The sequence below is a fragment of the Hippopotamus amphibius genome, chromosome 12 (assembly GCF_030028045.1).
Source record: "Hippopotamus amphibius kiboko isolate mHipAmp2 chromosome 12, mHipAmp2.hap2, whole genome shotgun sequence".
NCBI lineage: Eukaryota > Metazoa > Chordata > Mammalia > Artiodactyla > Hippopotamidae > Hippopotamus > Hippopotamus amphibius.
The window spans coordinates 57,468,014-57,486,293 of NC_080197.1; the positions used below are offsets into that span (position 1 = coordinate 57,468,014).

The window sequence follows — 18,280 nt, forward strand, 5'->3', positions numbered from 1 at the left end:
TCCGACTCTTGAAGAACTCACAGTCTATCAGTGAGCCAGCTGAGTGAACAACGAATTGCAATGCAATGTAAGATCATAACAGAAGTGTGACCAAAGCACTGTGGGAATTCTGAGGAGGATAACTGAAATCTTTTGGATTTCACCTTGAAATTTTTCCCTCTCCAAGACAGAAAAAAATGGTAACTTAATAATAACCATCTTAGTAATAAGTCTCCATCACCTAAAACTAAGCTTACCTTCTGATGACTGAGAGCTGCAAGGAAGCAATGATGCTTCTCCAGTATCACTATGTCTCCTAGAATTAAGAAACACCATAGGTGATTTTTTTTAAGGTGAAGGAAAATGTTAAAGCAACTATATCAAGCTCTGTGTATTTAAATTATCAGTTCTTGACCCACTTACATTTTATATATACATATTGTTAATGCCACCACCAGAGACATTGATGTGCTAAGGACCAGCCATTTTGCCAGATGTTCTATTACCCTATAAAGTACACATTCTCACAGATACAAACCCTCAGTTCATATACTAATGACAAGAAGACAAGAATTATTGGCATGGGTAACCGGGGATACTGCTAGAGGTACTAAGATTTGGGGGGCTATTTTTTTAAACCAAATATTGTAGACAAAGAACTAGAATTGGCTTGATGAAATCTTATAGCAATTTCTACGGGAAACAGAAAAATAATACTTAGAGCAGGGCCATGCTAGCATATTGAGCAAACCAGGAAAAGCTGACTCTTCCTTCAGGTTACACAGCCATAGACCAGGGCTTGGCAGGCAGTGAATGGGCTGGATTTCTGCTTATCCCTCAGCAAGCCCTCTTGAACAAGCTCATGTGGTCCTGAGGTTCAGAAGGTGGACATGCAAAACAATGTGGAGGGCCAAACAATTTCTCACAATTATATACAGTTTAAATTCATGTCCACATTGTTTTTTGGAGAGACAGGAAGGGTAAGGGAAAAAATGCTTTTTGGAGGCTAGAAAGGGTAGGGGGAAAATGCCTGAATAAAGGCACTTACTATCACATTTTACACCATGCCAAAGGGAACTTATTACAAAAGGGCAAACTTTTGCTTAATTTTGAGGACCAGCACCAATGAGGAGTGAATGAATTACTCAAAATATATACTCAAGTTATAAAGCCAGAGGTTCATACAGTTTTAATGGTTTAGCAAGATGAAAAAAGGGAAGCAAATGCACTCATTTGAAATTAATATAAAGGTCTTAACAACATAAAAAATTACTTACAAAACTAAAGTGTTGACAGACACAATATATTCCAGTTCTCTGGTCCAGGGATTTGTGAAACTAAACCACTGGCTTTTTAAAGTCACGAAAGAGCCATCTTTCACTCTGAATTTGTAGGAATCGGTAAATATTTTCTCTTTACTCTGTAGAACTTAACAAGAAAAGATAATAATCAGCATGACAGTCTACCACCATATAAATCAATCTCTTAAGGATTAATTCAAGGTCCAGATTTCATAGGAATGAAACATTAAGAGTTGAAGCTGTAATTAAAAAGTACCAGAAAACTACCCCACTCAATGCATACCTGCTTTGTGCTTGTCAGTCAAATTACTATGGTCATCTTGGTGAAAATATTCATAACAAGAAGTTCCCAAAAGCTCCTGAGGCAGATATCCTAAAATTGCTGTTGCCCTGGTTTTAAAATTGAAAATAAAGTTCAGAATTGGTGAATGTATTCCCCTTCCAGAATACTGTTGGTCCACCCACGGTCAGGACAGCAGAGAAGTGGACCAGGGGATGAGGAGCCCACCTGCTTCACTGGACTCCCTCTGGCTGCCCTAGACCCAGATTAGAGCTGCAAAGCACAATGGACACCCAGGCACTTGGCCTCAACTTGGCTTGAACAAATTTACTGACGTATCCATATCCTCATTTCATTTAAACTTTATTTCCCATTCTAAAGCCTTAAAAAAAAATCCAGCTGTGCTATGAAGCTACATCTTTATTAGCCTTAAATATCTCATAGAACTCTAATCATTATGGCACATAAATGCTTACCTTTGATCAACATAGACAAATTTTCCATTCACTGCAAAACGGGTAATAAATTCAGTTGGTCTCACTTTAATCTCTCCACTGTTCTGTGGGACAATATATGGATGTAATCTTCCAATGGCAACAAGGCAGGTACAATTACTTCTGTCTTTCCTGTGGTCCCTTTCTTCTTCCATCCCAACAATGTTCGGGGGCCAGCTTCTCAAGTAACCAGTGCAGTGGATAGTACAGAATTTTCTGTGATCTAATTCAAAGGTTTACAAAAAGAGCATCTGTCAACTATACCTCAATAAAAACTAAAAAAAAGATAAAAATGTAAGAAGCATTTGCATCATTATGAATAAATTCTTAAATTTGTTACACTGACATTTATAATATTAACAGTTATAATTGTGCTATGAAATAGTCTTAAATATGCTAAATATGAAAATGGAATAGGATTGCATTAAAAAGAATCATCAGTCATGTTTACTTAACAACTTTATTCCTAATGGGCTATTCTTCTCAAGAACTAAACTATACATACTACATCAAAATGATTGTTCTAATTTCAGCATAAACAGATCTATAGCTATTTCATTATTTCCAAGTTCATTTTTTAAATTATAGTACTTTATATGTTAGAAAAAGTTAAACTTCATGCTCCCTTGCTCTTAGCTACAGAAGTATTGTTTTCAGCTTATTTAAATTTTGGTGTATTATAATTTACATTCATAAATTTAAAGGACACATACATATATTCTTAAATTTCTTATGTTAGCACTTATAATGGCTAATAGACACATATGATTATAATACATTATAGAAACATTTCTGAGAACATTTAGAGAAATTTACAATAAAATGTATAAAAATAAAATTTGACTCAAATTTCACTTTTCAAAAAAATCTTAAGCAATTAACTCATAAGAAAAAGCTCATCAAACAGATCCAACCAGGAAAATAAACAATTGGAAATAATCCATATGTTCAAATATCAGGAAATGTTTACAAAAACAATGACAGTGTAAAAGATAGGCAGGATGCAGATTATGGCAGTCTACAAATAAAGTAACTTAAAGGTTAAAAAGACAGGGGGGAAAAGCTGATAAAAATTACTTAAAACAGTTGCTTGTGATAAGATTTAGAAAAGACCAGAACAGTCATTGTTTTAAGTCAGCACCTTTTGCGAACAGTTATTACAAATCTTTAAAAAAAAAATTTTAATGGAAGATATGGGCTGTCTTATAAGACAGCAACTAATAGTAATAGCAAAGGTGTAGGGACTTCCCTGGTGGCACAGTGGTTAAGAATCTGCCTGCCAATGCAGGGGACACGGGTTTGATCCCTGGGCCAGGAAGATCCCACATGCTGTGGAGCAGCTAAGTCCATGCGCCACAACTACTGAGCCTGTGCTCTAGAGTACGTGAGCCACAACCACAGCCGCGAGCCTAGAGCCCGTGCCCCACAAGAGAAGCCCCCACCATAAGAAACCCATGCACTGCAACGAAGAGTATCCCCCGCTCACCGCAACTACAGAAAGCCTGTGCACAGCAATGAATAACCAACACAGCCAAAAATTAAACAAATAATAAATTTTTTTGAAAAAACTACAAGTCATTATCTCTTTCAACCCCAAACCAAGCCTTTATCACTTATTCCCTATCCTGTTTAAAGGCACCACAATCAACCCAGGTAGTTAAAGGAGAAATCTGGGCACCTCCCTTTACCTCACCCAATATCCAAGATATCTTAAAGGAATTAAAAGTTGGAATCAGTGGAAATACAAGATTTTCATTCATATTAACAAAACTAGATGGCAGTCAAAAATAAAAAGGTTTACATCTGCGACAACATGGGTGGACCCTGAGTGTATTATGCTGAGGGAAATAAGTCAGACGGAGAAAGACAAACACCATATGATTTGACTCATATTTGGAATATAAAAAACGAACAAAATAAATGAACAAAACAAACCAAGCAGAAACGAACACACAGATACAGAGAACAGAGTGGTGGTTACCAGAGGGGAAGGGGAGGAAGGGAGCGGGGTAGACGGGAGGACAAAGTGGGTAAAGAGGAATCAACTGCATGGTGATGGATGGAAACCAAACCTTCGGTGGCGAGCTCACTGTAGGGTATGCAGAACTAGAAATACAATGTTGTACACGTGAAACATATGTTATAAACCAAAGTCATCGCAGTAAAAAAAAAAAAAACTTTAAAAAAGGCTTATACACTGAGTTGGGCATTTCTGATGAGGCCTGCAAATTTACAAATGATACTGACTAAACATATTCTACTCAACTGAAAATCTAAACTGAAAAATGCCTTACATTATCTCATCACACAGAATTTAGCCTCTTTACTTCTCTAACAAGAGGGTTACAACTAACAACTTCCAACTTAATCTGTCCCTCAGTTCTCCCCTTGAACATTTACTTAGTTGGCAAATTTCTAGTTGGGATCGTGTAATTCCATTCACTGATGGAATTTGACCCATCTGATCCATTATCTCAACTTAAAAAAAATTCCCATTAAAAATCTTTTTATCTTTTTATCTTTAGACTTTTAACTAAATATCAGGGTCATGGGCCTCAATCTTCACAAACTAATTATTTACAATCAGCTCCACAGGGTAGATTCACATGCAATCTACTCCATGATTTTAAAAAGAGAAAACAAACAAACAAACAAAAAACCAAAAACCCAAACACCGCCTTAATCCACAGGACATCTTTTCCAAATCCTTTATGAAATTTTTCTTCCACAAGTTGCAGGCTGGGTCTGTCAACTTGGTATCTCACTGGCTTAGTTTGAATTCTCCCAGAAGCTGACCCTGAGACAGGGATTCGAGTACAAGAAGTGTATTTGAGAGGTGCTCCCAGGAAACTCTGGCAGGGAAGCGAGACAGGGAAGACAAAGAAGCCAATAACAGATACATTTTCCAACAGGTCCCCCACTTTGGGAAACTGAAGCTAAACCTACTGGGGCATTTGGGGAAAAATGTAGCACAAGAACCTCAGAATTAACATAGCCTGAAGGGCCTCAAGGAAAAGAGAGTGAGGACATTTATCCATCGGCTCCCCTCAGTCAGTGGATGAGGGAAACGCCCAGGCAGCACTGACTCCCCAATACTGGAGGCCCACCCCTTGCTGGTACAGGCAGAACTGTCTCTAAGGACCAGAGAAAGAGGTCAAGAAGAGAGTCACAAGTGTTGGACACTGGAAGCCAAGTGGCATGCGAGGATGCCACATCTTGCCACACTTGCACAAGAAGCCAATGAATTACTGATTATCTTACCAAGATGAATTTAAGAAACACCTAAGATATTTGGTAACAGTCATCCACCCCTATCGGCATTTGATTTCACAAGTGGAGATACAAGAGCGATCTTACCCCGTCTCAAAAGCTTTTTCAAAGTTTGAATCCATAGCGTTCATGTTCAAATCAGGGTAGAAATAATGTTTTTAATGCCAGTCATAATTTTTAAAAACTTTTTATTATGGAAAATCTCAAACATTCACAAAATCAGAGAGAACAATATAACAAAGCCCCACGTGAGTGACTCGTGGCCAGTCCTGAGAAATGGCCTTTCCATAACTTTAAATTTATCTTCAATTAGCATAAAAAGGGCTGCTTTCTAGTCTCCTTTCAAATTTAAATATATCAAAGGCAAAAACTAGGAGACAAAAAATAAGTGATTGCCAGGGGTAGTTTGGGGGAGAGATGAACAGACAGCACAGAGGATTTTTTAGGGCAGTGAATATAACAATGGATGTATGTAATTATATATTCGTCCAAACTCACAGAATGTACAACACCAAGAGTGAACCCTGAAGTAAACGAATGGGCTATGGGTGACTATGATGTGTCAATGTAGGTTTCATCCTTGGTAAAAAAAGAATACATAAATAGAGCTACCACATGATCCAGCAATCCCATTCCTGGGTACATATCTGGAGAAAACCATAATTCAAAAGGATACATGCACCCCAATGTTCATTGCAGCACTATTTACAATAGCCAGGACATGGAAGCAACCTAAATGTCCATTGATGGAGGAATGGATAAAGAAGATGTGGTACACGTATACCATAGAATATTACTCAGCCATAAAAAGGAACAAAATAATGCCGTTTGTGGCAACATGGATGGACCTAGAGATTGTCATACTCAGTGAAGTAAGCCCGACAGAGAAAAACAAATATCATATATCGCTTATATGTGGAATCTAAAAAAAGTGGTACAAATGAACCTATTTACAAAACAGAAATTGAGTCACTGATGTATTAACAGAAAACAAACTTATGGTTACCAAGGGGGAAGAGGGGGGGATAAACTGGGAGACTGGGATTGACATATACACACTACTATATATAAAACCAGCAAGGACCTACTGTATAGCACAGGGAGCTCTATTCTGTGCTCTATGACGACCTACATGGGAATGGAGTCTAGAAGGGAGGGGATATGTGTATATATGTGAGCAGACTCACTTTGCTGTACAGCAGAAACTAACACAACATTGTAAATCAACTATACTCCTATCAAAATATATGCGGCCTTCTGGGTGGAAGATGTTGATGATGGGAGAATCTACACGTGTGTGGGGCAGGGGTACATGGGAAATCTCTGTACCTCCCTCTTGATTTCGTTGTAAACCTAAAACTGCTATAAAAAAAGCCTTAATAATTTAAAAACTTAAACGTATGTGACACATCACGATAAAGAGGAAGAAAAACACCTTTACTGACGCCAGGCTTTCTTCATCAACAGGGAGCGGTCTTAAAACATAGTGAGTTCCACTGGCTAAGTATTATTGGAAAAAACAATTTAGTAGCAACTCTATGCAAAATATAATCATTTCACTTGCCAGACACTCCCTCTGGATAAAGTAGAATACAAAAGTATCTCACGAGTGGGAAGCCATCCATGTGCCCAATCAGGGCTACATTCTGTGGTTACTCATCCCGGCCCAGGCATCTGTCTGTACACGTCGGTCTACGTACACTTCTCCTCAACTTCCAACTCTTCCACTCGGAGGGAAGTGGAGGAAGGGCCCTGCTGATGGTTAGTCAACACACGCCCTCACCATTCCTTAAGCCAAACAGGCCTCATGCCTTGGACACAGTGCTCTGGAGTGTTAAGTGACTACTTGGTCAAGTACTTGAGCAGGTTAAAAAGTCCTGTTGAGGACTTCCCTGGTGGCGCTGTGGTTAAGAAGCCGCCTCCCAATGCAGGGGACACGGGTTCCATCCCTGGGCCGGGAAGATCCCACAAGCCGTGGAGCAACTAAGCCTGTGTGCCACAACTACTGAGCCTGCACTCTAGAGCCCATAAGCCACAACTACTGAACCCATGTGCTGCAACTACTGAAGCCCATGCACCTAGAGCCCGGGCTCCACCACAAGAGAAGCCACCTCATTAAGAAGCCTGTGCACAACAAAGAGTAGCCCCCACTCTCCGCAACTAGAGGAAGCCTGCACACAGCAACAAAGATCCAACGCAGCCAAAAGTAAATACATAAACAAATAATTTAAAAAAAAAAACAAAAAATCCTGCTGAAAAGATATTTGACTCTGACTGCCACCAACCGTATGGCCCAGCTTGGCATGGGACTGAACACCCGTGTGTGGGCAGTGACACATTCCTACAACAGGAGCCAACCCCTTGCTGTGTGTCTACCGTAGAAACTATCTAGAATGGATCTCTTTCGTTAATAACCTTCGGCATCGAGGAAGCGACTCTAGTAGGTGGCTTGGCATAGTGGAAAGAAGACAGATTTTAAAGCCAGATTCCTGATTCTGTCACTTTCTTTGTGACTCCACAGACAAGTTACAGAACCCCTTTAGGCTTCGGTTTTCTCATTTGCAAGACTGTGGAAGGTTTGCATGAAATTGTTATGCAGATGAAAATAGGTACATACGTAAAGTGCTTCTTTCTGAGCCACAAATAACGGCTTACATGTATTGAGTGCTTCCGAGGAGCTAGGCACTGCCTTGGCCGCATGTAGTCCTAGCTGCTCTGCCACGAGGTGCGACTGTTCCACCCATTGCATCAGTCTGCTCAGGCAGCCATACCAGATACCACAGACTGGGCGGCTGAAATAATGTAAATTAATTTTCCCACAGTTCTGGGGGCTAGAGGTCAAGATCAAGGTGTTGGAAGGTTTGTTTCCTCCTGAGGCCTCTCTCTGGCTTGGAGGTGGCCGGCCTCTCACTATGTCCTCACGTGGCCGCCTCTGTGCCTATGCACCTCTGGTGTCTCCTCCTCCTCTTATGAGGACACCAGTCACACCAGATTAGGGCCCCCCTCTTATGACCTCACTTAATCTTACCTACCTCTTTAAAGGCCCTATGTCCAAATACAGTCACATTGGGAGTAAGGGCTTCTGCATGTGGATTTAGGGGAAACATGATTCGGTCTACCCACGCATTTTTCATATATTGAGGGGAACTTGCCGAAGGCTGCACAGTTTCTAAGCAGCAGACCTGACATTAAAACTCTGTTGAATTCAGAGCCCAGGCCCTTTCTACTCTGTCCTGAAGCCTGTCCACCAGCATGGCTGTTGTGAAGCAGGGTCTAGCATAAGAACCTGGGACACTGGAGGGCCTTAAAAGAGATGTCAGTTCCTTTAACTCACCACAGAATTTCAGCTATAAATTAGCTCTGATTGACCATCTACCAGATATTCTTGAAATACCTATATTTTCCCAGTAGAATTATCAATATTTATTTCAAAGAAAAATTTTCCCTACCTCTTCTATAAATCTCTAAGACTTATAATTAAAAAAACAAAATCCTTTCAGAACCCACACGGAAGGACTAAAGTCTAATTGTTACATTCTTCAAGAATGCTGCTTGAATTTTTTTTTTTTAACCTATGACGATACACATGTGTTTTTGCTTAAGATTCAATATTTGCAAGACTGCTTCGGAATGCTATCACAGTACCATGTGGTTTCACAGAGGACATCTGACTTTCCTTTTAAGGAAAGTCAAAGGGTTAAAAGACCAGACACAGAAAGTATTATACCTCTAAGATCATTACCAGTGACTGGCTGTATATATTCAGTCATGTGCTGTCCTAGAATTTGACAAAAACCGAAATGAAAAAATCTAGGGTGAAAGGAAGGATGAGCCTAGACCAGGCAGAGTCCTACCACTGATTTGTGACGTGCAGTTCCACATTTCAGGACAAATTGTAAAAGACCAATTCAATAAGCACACACTTGTCTTCAGCAAGGCCCGGATTCCTTTGGTTCCCACTGCAGAGCCTTTTCAGGTTTACTTATGAGAATTACGGTAGAGAAGATGCTCCAAGTTGTCTGCTATCTTGGTCAGCTGGGGCCCCCATAACAAGGCACTACAGGCGGAGCAGCTTAAGCAACAGAAGCTTCTCTCCCCACAGTTCTGGAGGCTGGAGTTCCAAGATCAGCAGCACAGCTGAGTGCTGGTGGGGGTGCTCGTCCTGGCTTGCAGATAGCTACCATCTTGCTGTGTGCTCACAGACAGCAAACTCTCTGGGGTCTTCTCTGATAAGGGTACTAATTACATCATGAGGACCCCACCCTCATGACTTCATCTAAACCTAATTATCTCCCAAAGGTCCTATCTCCAAATACTACCACATTGGGCTACAACATATGATTTTAGGAGACAAAATTTAGTCCATAGTATTTGCTAAAAATTTCTTGGGAAAAAAATCTCAAAGTATGTTTAAATTGCTTCTTTGGTGAAAGGAAAACACTATACTGTAGATTAACTTACTGGATTCTTAACTTTTCTCGTGGACTGAAGAGCAAGATGTGGTCAGTGAGTCAGGAACAAAGGACAAAAGGATGGTCACTCATGCCTTCAGTAAATGTTTCAGTGCCCACCATGTGCCAGGCATCACAAAAAGAGAAATGAGACTCTCAGTCCAGTGTGGGAGGCAAATAAAAAATAATTTCAGTACAGTGTGGAAAGGGCAGTGACATAAGAGATTATTAATGGATTACCAAAAGTGGGTACTTGGTAGTCAAGCCAACCAGAAAGGGGAGGGTGTTAGGGAAGATTTCCTGGAAAGCGGTGTCGCCTGCGCTTTAATGGTCCAGGATCTGCAGGTGGGCTTGCATTCTCTGTTCCTTCTAGCAGGATGGTCTGGTGCTGCTGCTGGTATTCTGTTTTGGAGATCTGAATCCACAGCCTCCAGGCCATCCAGGCAGGCACCGAGCCACAGGCTTGACAGGCATCAATCTTTTCTTCCGTACTGGGCACTTGTCAATTCAGGATTAAACTTTCACTATGGTGGAGAAGCACATCACCAAGCTATCCTCTTAAATCTTTCATATCTCCACTGATCATCCTGTAGTCTTCCTTATTGGGCAACAGATCCTTTGAAATATTTTTTATAAATTTATTGATTTATTCATTGGCTGTATTGGGTCTTCGTTGCTGCACGTGGGCTTTCTCTAGTTGTGGCGAGTGGAGGCTACTCTTCATTGTGGTGCACAGGCTTCCCATTGTAGTGGCCTCTCTCATTGTGGAGCACGGGCTTCTAGGCGCGTGGGCTTCAGTAGTTGTGCCACATGGGCTCAGTAATTGTGGCTCGTGGGCTCTAGAGCGCAGGCTCAGTAGTTGTGGTGCATGGGCTCAGTTGCTCCCCGGCATGTGGGATCCTCTCAGACCTGGGCTCGAACCCATGTCCCCTGCATTGGCAAACGGACTCTTAACCACTGAACCACCAGGGAAGTCCCCTCTGAAATGTTTTTGTGAGGTCCTCCCAGCTGGTCTACATGTCCTGGCCTTCTTGCGGTCTTAACATGACGTCCTAAGGGGGGCAGACCCAGGGTGTCGGATTTAGTACTTTATGTCACTATGGTGATGGCAATGGTCGCTTAGCTCCCACTGCACCTAATGTAACATGAAAACATTCATCCTCACTAGCAGGTAAGGGCTATGTTCCTATAGGGGCAACCTGTGACTCATCTGTTTAATCTCTAAAGCAATGGCCTTCAAACATTATTTTGCATGCTATAAAAAAAAATGTAAGCACCCTTCACGTGTATAAATTCTACACATCTACTTTTTTTTTTTGGGGGGGAGGGGTACACCAAGTTCAATCATCTGTTTTCATACACATATCCCCGTATTCCCTCCCTTCCTTGACTCCCCCTATACATCTACTTTTGTACTAATAAATTAAGTGTACTAGCAACACAAAACTACAATTTAAAATATGAGAAAAAGAGGAAAAACAAGGTTTTAAGAACGAATTTTATTAGTGGTAAAACTTTTCTGTTCTTTAAAAATTATAATACATATTATTTAATGCATCAATAAGATTAATCATGCTTATGTAAAACCATGTTTTAACACGTGAAACAGTGATTTGAGATCTGATTCTAAATCTAACGTCTTATTCTACTTTCTCTTTCTTCACAGCACTAATCACTCAGTAAGGTTTTTGTTTTGTTCGCTGCTCTGGCCCTAGAATATAGAACAGAGTTTGGCCCATAGTGTGTACTTAATAAACATTTATTGAAAAAAACTCTTTTTGAACATGATACCATATAATGGTGTATTGTACCTCCCTTCGCTACTCCACGTTCAATGACTTCATGTTGGTAGCTTGAAATTAGCCACACTGTGATGATTTACACCACAGAAATTGGCAAAGCTACAAATTGGGGCTTGATTTACTGTTTGTTCCTTTTTTCCTGTCTCTGAAAGCAATGGACATGCTAATAATGAAGGTTTAACTTAAAAGTGCCTTTTGTCTATAGTTGTTATCTAGTGAATAACACCAAAAAATTGAGTAAATAATGTTCTAGTATTAAAAAACTACTATTTCAGCAGTCACTCATATCATTTAAAAAATGACAAGTTCTGACATTTTTCACTTTTATCTTTTTTTAAATTGAAGTATAGCCAAATTTCACCAACTAACATTACTATTTAGAATTACTTCCTTTTAGAATTTCTTCTATAGTTGTTATTATAGTACTTGAAATCATAGTGTATACTCTGCATTATTTGCATATCATTGCAATAAAAACTTTACAGTGTTCTTACAAATTCTTTATAAATGATTCTAATGGCTGCATAACACAGCATCATGTCGCTGTGTCATAGCTACTTAACCATGCTTCTACTGTTGGAATGTATGTTTGTTTTTATTTTTTCAACATCATAAATATGTATAATGCTTTTATCTATGTGTATAAGACTTTTATCTACTGGTTATTTCCTTTCATCTTCTAGTTATTTCTTTTTTTTAATTGGAGTAGAGTTGACTTACAATATTGTGTTAGTTTCAGGGGTACAGCAAAGTGATTCGTGTGTGTGTGTGTATATCTATGTGTGTATGTATGTGTGTATATATATATATATATATATATATATATTCTTTTTCAGATTCTTTTCCCTTATAGGTCATTACAAAACACTGAGTATGGCTTCCTGCACTATACAGTAGGTCCTTGTTGTATATTTTATATACAGTGGTGTATATCTGTTAATCCCAAACTCCTAATTTATCCCTCCCCCTACTTCCCCTTTGGTAACCATAAATTTGTCTTCTATGCCTGTGGGTCGATCTCTGTTTTGTATATAGGTTCATTTGTATCATTTTTTTCCCACATATAAGCGCTATCATATTTGTCTTTCTCTGTCTGACTTACTTCACTTAGTATGACAATCTCTAGGTCCATCCATACTGTTATAAATGGCATTATTTCATTCCTTTTTATGGCTGAGTAATATTCCATTGTATGTATGTACCACATCTTCTTTACCCATTCATCTGTTGATGGACATTTAGGTTGTTTCCATGTCTTGGTTATTGTAAATAGTGCTGCTATAAACACAGGGGTGCATGTATCTTTTCGAATTATAGTTTTCTCCAGATATATGCCCAGCCGTGGGATTCCTAGATCATATGGTAATTCTATTTTTAGTATCTTACACTAAACTTATCTGGCTTATTAATGTAAAGGAAGATATCAACCATCATCTGTATCAGAACTCTACCCAGAGAGCTGGTTGTTAAACACTGACCAGCACACCACAGGCCCCAGCCCCTGTGGGCCCACAAACCCGGCCCCAGCTGCCTCCCTTACTAATGCCATCATCCACATCTAGGAGCTAGTCACACTGGTCTTTGTTGAGTCCCCCCAAATACCAACTTGTTCCTACCTCGAGGTCCCTATACTTGTTTTTCTGTCGGGAATTTCTTCCCATAGATTTCTATATAGCTGGCTCCTTCTCGTCATTCTGGTCTCAGGTCAAATGTCCCCTAAGAGAGACCTTCTCTGAGTATTCTAAAGCAGGGGTCCCCAACCCAGGCCACAGACGGGTATCGGTCCCCATCTGCCGCTCCCCATCGCTCGCATTGCCGCCTGAACCATCCCCCCACCAGCCCATCCGCGGAAAAGCTGTCTTCCAGAAAATCAGCCCCTGGTGCCAAAAAGGTTAGGGACCACTGCCCTAAAGTAACTCCTTCTTCCTAGTTCCTGTCCTCATTACTTCATTTTATTGACGTCATTGCACTTTCCTAAAATATGTATTAATTTACATGTTAATTGGCTGCCTGCTGTCCCTATAATAGGAAGTTCACTAGAGCCATGATTTGTCTGCCTGTTTCCAGTGTATCTTTTGCATTTGATACAGCACCCAGCGCACAGTAGGCACGCAATGAATAACTGACTGACCAAAACCTATTTAATTAGACCATTACGTCAGGCAACGATCTCAGGCTTATTTCTATCACTGTTCCGTAAGCATAGCCCATATGTAGTAATCTTGTTAGACACAAGATTGTGATAGAAGCTGTGGGAAAATGCAACTGGGGGAGGACTCTCCACCCACAGAACTGCAGCACCAGTCTTGGGCACTGCAGCCCAGGGCATCCCCTCTTCCTCTCCTCTTTCTAGCTCTTTCCCCCTCGTGTTCCCAGAGAATCTCATACTTGAGACAAGAGTTTAAAGCAGTGGTTCTCAGAAAGAATAGAGAGGTGGAGAATCAAGCCCGTGGGGTTGCAAGGTTTAGAAGCAAAACGTAAGGCCAGGGGGCAGAGGGTGAGATCAGGTTTTACAGAAGTAAAATGTTTACCCTGGACACTCGCGATGCACCATGACAAAGAGATGACTGAAAGATTAGTACTAAGTCCATGTGGGAAAATCTTTTCTTCCCGGGAGAGAGAAATTAATCTGGCAGTCTTTAAAACACTTTCAGAACTTGATAATGTTAGCCTCTACGCAACCTGTAACTTGCATCAAACATCACAGACATTTCAGCCACGTTAAGATAGGGCTGCCGTGGTTTTCTCTCACGTGGACTGCTGTGTAGGTGAGGAGATGCGCCCATGGTTGGATCTCTTTAACACGGTCTTGGTTCACCGGGACCAGAATTACTGAGATAAATAAATGCTTTTGGCCTCAATTATTTGCCTTGACCATTCAGCTGATTTGTTTCTGTACAGAAAATATTTAGGACGTTAATTTTATATCCACACCTCCAATCACTTGACATTTCAAAAGGACGATACCTTTCTTCTCCGCGTTGGGTAAGCATTCGTGCTCTTCTTTCACAGGCATTTTACAACCCTTGATTCGACAGAAAAAGGATCGTCTTGAGCCAGAATACACACAAGGCCTTCTGGTGTGGAAGTTACTGTGAGCTTGCAAACCAGCTTTCATAGTGCAAGGAGGCAAGAGAATAGGTAGAAAATAATATTTTCAAATAATTTTGAAACCTATCTCCTAACATTTTCTGGTCGTCTACTACTTGAGATATGGTTATTGACATCATTATACAGTAAACCCCAAAGTGAAACACACCAAAAACATTTGTCAAACAATCACATTTTGATAACTTAAAATCACTTGCAATTTATCTTTATACTTTTCCCGGGGTGGGGGCAGATAGTAAAGATAATTTAAATGAAAAAAACCTTAACTAAAATAGTAATCAGTGGCATAAAGCATCATTATTTTTATGTTATAAATAATTATTAGGCAATAAGCCTTTTCAGAGAAGAGAAGTATTTCTGGAGAAGATGAATACACATACTTCTCAATTATACAAGGTCTTTTACATCGAGCAGACTTAACACATTTAAGAAAGAGAATAACCATCACTCAGCATACAACTAAATTATTAAAAAAACTCCAGCAATTTTTTATCTCAAATGATACTTTCCTATAAAGATTTTATTAGCACATGAAAATTAGAGAATATGAAGTAATCACATTTTCCCCAAAGCGTCTTCAAATGCATATATATGTTTTTATATACGTGTGCAAACACGTGACTTCTCTATATAGTGATATTGTTTTTTTAAACTGAGGTTGATGATTATAAAGTTTACTAAATAATTCTCCTCTTGATAAGACCATAATTAGCTAACTTTTCAAAACACTGTAAAGCTGTACTCTTAGGTAATAATTATATTTACATAAAACAGTAAGAATGTTGAAATGAGTACTTACTTTTGGCATCTAGTAGCTTCTCTCTCGGTGAACTATCAGAGGAAGAAAGTTGTTCCTTCACTTTGGCAACATCTTTTGGATGTAAGAAGTCAAATAAGCTTTGTCCAGTCAAACTAGCCTATTTATAAGGTAGATGTTCATTGAAAATCAGTATCATGTCATTTCTACCTTTCCTCAAGCAGATATATGATACTCTTTCTTTGGTTTAAGGTGGCTTTTTCTTAAGCTCAGATACACTTGCTATACTGGGTGACCTTAACTTAGTCACTGTTAAAAACAGAGTGATATTTGTAGATAGAAAAAACATACATGCACATAGACCAATAACTGGATACATGAAAACCACATACACATGCACAATAACTAATATTCTATTTACTCTTGTTAATCTTGGTAACATCCCCCAATTCATGTTACTTCTAAGTCATATTATGATTTACTTTAAACTTTACCGCTGGTAAAAGAGGTTATATTACAGTATAATATACAAGTCAGAGAATACCTGTGATTTTATGGTGTGACTCAGAAATTTACCATACTGTTTACAAAAAATTACCATATACTATTGCTAACCCAAATCCAACCCAGAACACCTCCCATTTGCATTCCACTCCTCCCTTACACGCAGAGCATTCCTTGGCCCATGGCTTTGCTTGCATGGTCTCATCACCTGGAATTCATTACCTTTTCTCTATAAACTTAGTTCCCTGGCCAATCCAGCCAATTGCCTTTTATTTCCTAGATTCCAAGTTTCCCTCTCCCAACCTGCAATGTCCTCCTCCCCTTCTCTACTCATCTTAAAGCCTAGCAGACATTCTACTTGACGTGTGAAGCCCGCAGTGGTTACTCCTCTTCTGAACTCCTTTATTACCCAAGCAGACATTCCTCCAGAAGGTTAAAAAAAAAATGGAGCAGATAGGGCTTCCCTGGTAGTGCAGTGGTTAAGAATTCGCCTGCCAATGCTGGCGATACAGGTTCAATCCCTGATCCGGGAAGATCCCACATGCCGCGGAGCAACTAAGCCCGTGCACCACAACTACTGAGCCTGTGCTCTAGAGCCCAGGAGCCACAACTAATGAGCCCACGTGCCGCAACTACCAAAGACCACGTGCCTGAGCCTGTGCTCCACAACAAGAGAAGCCACCGCAATGAGAAGCCTGCACACCGCCACGAAGAGTAGCCCCTGCTTGCCTCAACTAGAGAAAGCCTGCATGCAGTAACGAAGACCCAACACAGCCAATAAAAATAATAATAATAATAATAAATAATAGCCTGGAGTGCTTGGCAGTTAGACATCTCTATGAAAACAAAATAAAACAAACAACAACAACAAAAAAACCCAGCAATTTGATTTATACATCAGTCTATTGCATGATTGGCTAAGATAAGTCTATGACCAGAACTCTGCTTCAGAGCAGATCAGTTTCTTTTTAAACTGAAGTATAGTTAATTTACAATGTTGTGCCAATCTCTGCTGTTACAGATGAATCAGATTTCTGAAGCTGAAAAGCTGAAGACCCCCTGTACATGGGGATCCCAAAGTCCTCTGGAGCAGTCAGTGAGTCTCCTGAATGGTCTCTGAAATGCAAAGTCGGTGTCCAGTGGGACTGGACTTCATGTCACAAATTTGGAACTGAAGAGCTACCTTGAATTGTCAAGTATCTTGGCGTGTACATATGTGTGTGATGTTCTCTATTTCCAATCAGAAGATAGAGTAATCAAGTCTTGCCCTGCTTTTGTGTCCCCACCTATAACCAGCTGCACGATTCATCTGGTTTTCACTCTTGTGTAGGTAGGCTCATAGTATCTTTTTCTGTTATTTAACTCAGTGTCTATGAATGCCTTCCATCTCTCCAAGTTTTCAACTTTGGGGGGAATATAGGCTGAGATTAATGAGAGTTATTTAAGATTAAAGCTGTGGGCTATCTTATTTCTATATTACTTATATCTTTATATATATTATATTTATTAGACATCATGTTATTTTAGTTTATTTCTATTTTAAAGGAGACCACACGTGCTAGTGCATTCACTCTGTTGGTTACAGTGCTATAGTTTTTGAGTAACTAGCTTAAATTAAATGGTGTTCAGTAATAAGGAGGCAAATCAATCACACTGCTAGTTAAATAAAAGATGTATTTCAGAGTTTGTTGCCAGCGCCTAGATCAAAAGCTGTTTTGTAACGCGTATAACTTAATAAATAATAATTCTGTCTCTTGGAGGAAACAGAGAAGGGTGACTAATATTTTTCTGACACTCCAATATGGTATCTTATTTAGTGCTTACATCCTGAGAGAGAGGTATTATATTTTCCACTTTTTACAAAGGAGGAAGCTGAGGTTCAGGAAAATGAAATAACTTGCCGAAGGAAGTAAACACTCTTGTCAATAACAAAAATTCATACTCTTTCCACACATCTTCCCATCCCTCTTGGAGTTCTAACCTAGCAGAACCCAATCCCACAGCCCAACGCAAAGGAAGAGTTCAGAAAAACAGCTTCAGGATATGTTTTTTACAAAATAAACATAGTAAGAAAATATCCTGTTTTGGATACCTGATCATAATTAAGTATTTTGGAGACTGATTTAGAAACGAAGAGAATTTTTCCTCTTTCACATCCAACCACAAACAGGAAGCCTTCTGCAGTCTAGGATTTAAAAATACAAAGTGAAAATTTTAAAAGATATCTCCTGTCTCTCTCATACACACACACTCAGATTCTGAGGAAATTATCGTAGCAATAAAACTAATAGAGTAGTCATAAGAGCCAGTAAAATTAATTTTAAGAAATTT

General features: G+C 39.6%; 1 protein-coding gene across 10 annotated transcripts in view; it reads right to left on the reverse strand.

The window, feature by feature from the left end:
• BMAL2 (basic helix-loop-helix ARNT like 2) overlaps nucleotides 1-18,280 on the reverse strand; it is an 81,707-nt gene that overhangs the window by 8,195 nt on the left and 55,232 nt on the right. For all 10 annotated transcript variants that reach the window (XR_009048447.1, XM_057702741.1, XM_057702743.1 and 7 more), the window contains 7 exons: nucleotides 18,042-18,134; nucleotides 15,488-15,605; nucleotides 14,545-14,688; nucleotides 2,037-2,277; nucleotides 1,564-1,670; nucleotides 1,257-1,407; nucleotides 237-295 (listed from right to left, as the gene is read on the reverse strand). Coding sequence is in view for 9 of the 10 variants with exons in the window: in XM_057702741.1 (XP_057558724.1) it covers nucleotides 237-295; nucleotides 1,257-1,407; nucleotides 1,564-1,670; nucleotides 2,037-2,277; nucleotides 14,545-14,688; nucleotides 15,488-15,605; nucleotides 18,042-18,134 (913 nt within the window). In the remaining variant the exon portion in view is untranslated. The remainder of the gene's footprint in view (nucleotides 1-236; nucleotides 296-1,256; nucleotides 1,408-1,563; nucleotides 1,671-2,036; nucleotides 2,278-14,544; nucleotides 14,689-15,487; nucleotides 15,606-18,041; nucleotides 18,135-18,280) is intronic.